The 6,215-nt window shown below is 48.4% G+C and overlaps 1 protein-coding gene across 1 annotated transcript; it reads left to right on the forward strand.

Annotated features, from left to right (window-relative positions):
* Positions 1-1,112: 1,112 nt before the first annotated feature.
* On the forward strand, positions 1,113-3,671 carry MRPL36 (mitochondrial ribosomal protein L36). The gene is made up of 3 exons (XM_049858965.1): positions 1,113-1,194; positions 1,302-1,467; positions 2,874-3,671. The coding sequence occupies exons 1-3, from the start codon at positions 1,113-1,115 to the stop codon at positions 3,217-3,219; spliced, it is 594 nt and encodes a 197-aa protein (XP_049714922.1). The 3' UTR covers positions 3,220-3,671.
* Positions 3,672-6,215: the final 2,544 nt, after the last annotated feature.

Below are 6,215 nucleotides of genomic sequence, written 5' to 3' on the forward strand. Positions count from 1 at the left end.
GGTGGCACAATGCTTAAATGCTCAGTTGGCAGTAGGAATCCACCAGCGGCTCCTCAGGAGAATGACCTGGCGATCCGCTCCTGCCGAGATGAAACCCGCTGTCGTCAAGTGGACTCTGACTCATAGTGACGCCGTAGGACAGAGTAGAACTGCTCCACGGGGTCTCCAAGGCTGTAATCTTTACGGAAGCCGACTGCCACATCTTCCTGTAGAGCGGCTTGTGGGTTTGAACCCTCAATCTTTCCGTTAGGAGCCTAGTGATTAATCACTGCCCATCAGGGCTTCTTCCCGAAAAGATTACAGCCTATGAAACTCTACAGTGTGACCCCAGCATGTTTCCTCCTTTTTCAAAATGGACAACTGAGAGCTTGACATAACTAACGCCATGAAGAACCTGTAAGTTTTTTCTCCTTCCTCTGCCTGCATGTACCTCTGTTAATGACTTTGTTCTCGGTTTTAAACTGATACAAATAACCTTTTGTTATGTCCAACCATCTGTGGCATACAACCCCCACAAGACAATCAGAGCCTAGGGATCTGATATGAATATCTTTAGCCTAATAAAGAAATGTCTGGCAGAGGACTACAAAGTCACTTGTAACCCTTGTAAGATTCTATATAAGCTCTAATGTAAAATTGCTCTTTGGGACTCCTTAGAGAAGGCCTATGTTGCTGCTGGGTCCCCGGTGATGTATACCCAAAACCCAGTGCCCTGGAGTCCATTCCGACTCGTAGCGACCCTATAGGACAGGGTAGAACTGCCCCAGAGTTTCCAAGGAGCACCTGGCGGATTCGAACTGCAGACCCTTTGGTTAGCACCGGTAGCACTTTACCACTATGCTACCAGGGTTTCCCCGGTGATGTATACATCTCCTTAATAAACTTTCTCACTCCTTCTGACTTAAGAGTATGTTTCATTGGCTCCACTGCCCCAGGGCACAGACCCTAATCAGGTAACAATGCGGCAGTTGGACCCTGTCACACGGGAGCGCTAGGAGTCGGAATTGTCTCCCCAGCACCTAACAACAACCATGATGCCTTTCCTCATAGTAAGGATTCATATCCATGCCCATTTTTGCATGTTTTTCATAGAACTCCCCCCCAAACTGCCCATGCTGGTGGACCGCAGGGCAGGGGGTGTCCCAGGCATGGGCAGCCGGGAAAGGGTGCAGGGGCCCCGGGAAGGGGAAGGCGGCCCGCAATAGGCAGGCCAGGAGCCCCTCTGGCTGCCTTGTGGCGACACAGCCATGCGACCGGCTGGACACACACCCCCAGCCCTGGCCGAACGTGCGCCTCTCTAGACCCTGCGGTCGCCAGCTGCCAGGCACAGCACGTGACGGCGGCCATCATTTCTCCTAGCCGACACTTCTGGCTGCGGCGTCATCGCCCTCACTGCGCAGGCGCGGGCAAGCGCGCAGGCGCGCGGCGAGGGCGCGCTGCCGGCGGGGGTTGGCGCCTCGTTTTCAGGTAGGGGGTGCTGGCTGTTCTCACTGGGGCGCGGGGGTCGTGGCGGCTGCCCTGGGGCGCGCGCTCCCGGGTCTTCCCCGGAGCAGCGAGGCTGCAGGAGGAGGCCGGCTGCTCGGGGCGACCCCGGGTCTCAGTTTCCCTGGTGGGCCGCTTCCCGGCAGCGACTGGATGAGGGATAGGCGAGGGCGTCTGTGATCTCGGAGGGATCGGCGGGTCGGGACGGCCTGGGCCACAGGCTGAGGGCCGGCGGGCGCCTCTTCTGCCTCATCGAGTGGGACCGGGCCCTTCCGGACCGCTGCGGGCCGGGGCTTCCTCACCCGTGAGGGGCCCTGTCTGCTCCGACCGCCCCGGGTTTGGGGTGGGGTCCGCAGAGGCTTGAACCGAGAACACGGAAGTCGCAGCAGATGTTAGCCTGCCCCCGTCCTGGCCCACGCTTTGGGCAGCGGAGTAAATGACCGGACGTGCGTATTGCAAGGAAGTCCGTAAAGCAAATGGGTAGTTAGACTGTAAAACGCTAGTTAACCTCCCTCCACCACCCTGCGGTTAGAAGATGGGGTCCTCTTGTGTTTTTTGTCTGCTGATTGAGTAACTTACTCGGGATCCTAGTTCACCTTTTGCCATCAAAGACACGTCAGCTTTGCCCACATTCTGCCCTTTCGTTAAACCCAAAACGGGTCAGGGTTCATGGAGAAGCAGGACAAATGGTGCTTGCCAAGGGTGTGGTGATTTCCTATGAGCGTATTGATTCCCAGATGGACGTGATGTGTCTTGTTGTCACGTGGTGCTACATGGACACGTTTTATTCAGTCTCAAAATCGGCCCTGGCCCGGGACACTTGTGTTTAATTGATGCCTGTTCTCTAAGGGCAAGTCCATTTAGCCTCCACTGGCCTGGTATACTTATTTTGAAATGGAAGATGTGGCCTAAGTTGAAGGTTCTCAGTTGCGAAGTGTCTTTTATAAACCTAGTGGAAACCCTGGTGGTGGTGTGGTTAAAGTGCTACAGCTGCTAACCAAAAGATGGGCGGTTCGAATCCACCAGGCTCTCCTTGGAAACTCTATGGGAGAGTTCTACTCTGTCCTATAGGGTTGCTATGAGTTGGCATCAACTCCATGGCAATGGGTTTTTAGTGTTTTACATATTCGTTTATACTTCTTTAAAGGGAAAAGGCTTCTAAATTATTGCAAAGCACTCTATGAGTTCTTTGCTATTCTTATGGTAGGGTAAACTGATCATTTAATTTGGAGTTTCTGCAGCTGGTAAAGGAGCTCTTGGACCTAAACTCCCCGCTCTGTGACCCCACATCCCTCCTCTTTTTAAGCCACAACAAAATAGGAAGAATGAAGTTGTAAATAGTAGGCAGAAACATAGAAAAAGTTATAACAACTCTTTTTCTCCCCCCATAGGTTTAGCCACAATATGGCGACGCATTTGATAAGGACAGTGGTGGTTTCTGTCATGCACCCTTTCCTCCATCGGAGTGGCTGCACAGTGAAATCCCGAGGACTGTCCACATTCCTTCTAGGATCCCTTTGCAGTGCGCTTCCAGTTGGCACGAGTCTCCTGAAGCCCAGCTTGGTCATGGAGTCACTTCTTTCAAATCATCTCATGCCACGTCTGCAGCCTGCTCTGGGGCTCAAAACGAAGGTCGCCATCAGGAGGCGCTGCAAGGACTGTTACCAGGTGAAGAGGCGAGGCCGGTGGTTCATCTATTGTAAAACAAACCCAAAGCACAAGCAGAGACAGTCTTAGACCCTTCGGCTGTAAAAGGGTGTGCAAAATTATTTTTATTTCCTTGGAAAATTAAAAATTACTTCCTTGGGAAAATGGGTTTACCTTATCAAAAGGAAAATAAAATCTAAATGTTCTGTAGCCTAAGATTTGTTGACCTTAAGGTTTTGTCGACTCTGCTTCCCAGGTGTCTCACCTCTTTATATCAGTCTAAATCCCGTAAAGCCAGAGCCCCAGATGGGAAACAACTCGTTTTTGTCTTTCGCCTGTGCAAGCTGTGTTTGACTTGGGCTGGAGGGCAGAGAACATACGGAGGGAAAGCTAGTTATAGCCCGCAAGGTCAGAATGCAGGTTTGAAAGGTCACCCTTTGGGATAGCTCCCAGCCCTGCATCGGTGGTCAAAGATATGGCTGATTTTTATGTGGGTTCAAGCTGGTCTCGATATTTCTGTTATTTGAGAATAAGGATGAAAGGCCTTGGTGGCGGTCTTCAACTGAAGGGAAATTGAATTTGTATCTGACAGTATATTGGATGTCAATTAAATGTCATTTTTGGTCTGAGACTCCAGAGTAGTCATGCTTTTACGCAGCAAGTTGGTGTCTCTCAGACTCTGGTAGTGGATTTTCTATACAAAAAGGATGAATAGCAAAATAACACACTGGTTATTTTGCGAAATAATCTACAGCATCTCTGAAGGAATTATTACATATTCTAACATATTGGAAAGTATTGCCATTTGTCAGTGTTGAAAAGCCATAGTCTAGTTATTTGCTCTCTTTGAAAACAGTTTCTCCTGTGGCTACCTGTTTCTGCAGCCTGGGAGGAAGTGACTGTAAATCCTGTGAACTGTAATCTGGCACAGTTCACAGCCGTGAGCCATTCTAAACTACAGTGCACAAGCCTAGCATCCAGATAGCACTGGATGTTTCTCTGTTGAAAAGGATGTTTTGTTGATAGAGACTGTTGCTAGAATACCCTTTTCCTGAAAGTTGTGAATATAGGGACGCTCTCAGGACGGTGATGATGGTAAATGATTAAATGCAGAATGTGGAGAACAGTATGATTTCCCAAGGCCAGCGGTAGCTGCTGTCATGTACTTCCATGCTTTGGCCTGTTTGATCCCTACTCAGTCAAGACATGGTGTCTCCTTCAGGGAGGCAGTGGTGGCACGGGTATAGCAAGGGGAACCTCCAGGCTGGGCCATGCGCACTAATTGATCGTCATACCTAGTGAGATACTGGGGTAAAGGAGGCAGAAAATCCAAGTGAGATGATGTAGAATGTTCGCATTCCAGGAAGGACATTAACCACAGCTAGAAGGAGAATGCAGAGGCAGCAGAGCTGTGCCAGGGAGCTACATGGTTTCCAGAGGGTGTGTAGGCCTGCAGGCAGAAAAGCTACTTGGAGTCACGAGCAGAGTTCCTTAGTCTCATCTTCCTGGAAAGGATCAAATAAGAAAAATGGGCAAAAGACATGAATAGGCAGTGTCCAAACCAAATGTATCCAGTAGGCTCAATCTCGCTAGTACATAGGGAAATGGGAATAAAAATGAAACGCTTTTTTGCCCATCAGATCTGCAAATGTTGGAAAGATAATGAAATCCAGTATGAAAACAATTGTTGGAAATGAACATTCCCATGCACTGTGGATGGTAGTACCTTTAAGAGGCCGAATAAGCAATTTTTACAATGTTAAATATGTGTTCCCCTTCCCTTCTGGGCATTTATCTTGGCTAAATACTTCCACACAAGGAGGAATGTATAAGGCTGTTCTTAGAAGCAATGTTTGTAATTGCAAGCGACTGGAAACAACCTAAATGTTCAATGATGGGTAGATGGTACAGTCAGCTCTCACACAGGCATCCCAAGGTAACCTAGGCAACAGCATTTAGACATATGACATGGCTCTCTGTCAACTCCTCCAACGCTAGCCAAGACATTTTCCTAAATACTGTCAAAAAGCAAGTTGTAGAACAGTGTGCAAAGTATGTTTCCTTTATGTTAAAAAAAAACCCTACAAATCTAGCCATGTTTCCAAATACAAACATTTAGGTAAGTTTGTAAGAATTCTGGAGTGACATACGCCACCATAAGGATTATTTTACTTCTAACAGGGAGGGTGAGATGAGTGGGAATGCAATGAAACGTTCATGTTTCTTGTGTGCGGTTTTAATTTCTTCAAAGAGCTATGATCATATCTTTTGCAATTGATACATAAAACCAAATCAAACTCACTGCCACCAAGTCTATTCCAACTCAGAGCAACCTTATAGGACAGAGTAGAACTGCCCTGTAGGTTTTCTAAGGCTGTAAACTTTATGGAAGCAGACTGCCACATCTGTCTCCCTTGGAGGGGCTGGTGGGTTCAAACCGTCGACCATTCGGTTGGCAGCAGAGGGCTTTAACCACTGCACCACCAAAAACAAAAACCAAACAACTCATAACGACCCCATAGGACAGAGTAGAACCGTCCCACAGAGTTTCCAAGGAAATCCTGGTGAATTCGAACTGCTGACCTTTTGGTTAGCAGCCCAACTCTTAACCACTACACCACCACAGTTGCCACTGCACCACCAGGGCTCCCTAATTCATACATAGAAGAAAAATATAAGCATTCATAAATATGTTTATTGAAAAAACGTTTAAGCAATGTAAAAATTGTAAAGGGAAAAGTAACAATTCCTCCCTACACACCCTCCCCTCCCACCCCCTCCTTTGCCCCTTCCCAGGCCAGCTCAACCCTCTTCTCCAAAGGAACCACTGGGTTTTACTGATACTATGGCCTCCATTTGGTGGTGGTTGTTAGTTGCCATTGAGTTGACCCCAGCTCGTGGTGACCCCATGTACAACAGAATGAAGCATTGCCATTGCCCAGCCCTGCACCATCTTCGTGGTCTTTGGTGTACTTGAGTCTGTTGCTGCAGCTATCGTGTGGTGCTCATCGTCCACCACTATCTCGGACAATACTCTGTTATGATCCATAAAGTTTACATTGGCTCGTTTTTGGAATAGATTGCCA

Source organism: Elephas maximus, chromosome 2 (genome assembly GCF_024166365.1).
Source record: "Elephas maximus indicus isolate mEleMax1 chromosome 2, mEleMax1 primary haplotype, whole genome shotgun sequence".
Taxonomy (NCBI): Eukaryota; Metazoa; Chordata; class Mammalia; order Proboscidea; family Elephantidae; genus Elephas; species Elephas maximus.

Excerpts from the sequence above, each read along its gene's own strand:
- MRPL36 (XM_049858965.1), top strand. The coding sequence starts at position 1,113 with ATGCTGGTGGACCGCAGGGCAGGGGGTGTCCCAGGCATGGGCAGCCGG. Across the intron at positions 1,195-1,301 it reads GCCCCGGGAAGGGGAAGGCG|ACCCTGCGGTCGCCAGCTGC; the intron begins GCCCGCAATAGG and ends GCGCCTCTCTAG. Across the intron at positions 1,468-2,873 it reads GGTTGGCGCCTCGTTTTCAG|GTTTAGCCACAATATGGCGA; the intron begins GTAGGGGGTGCT and ends CTCCCCCCATAG.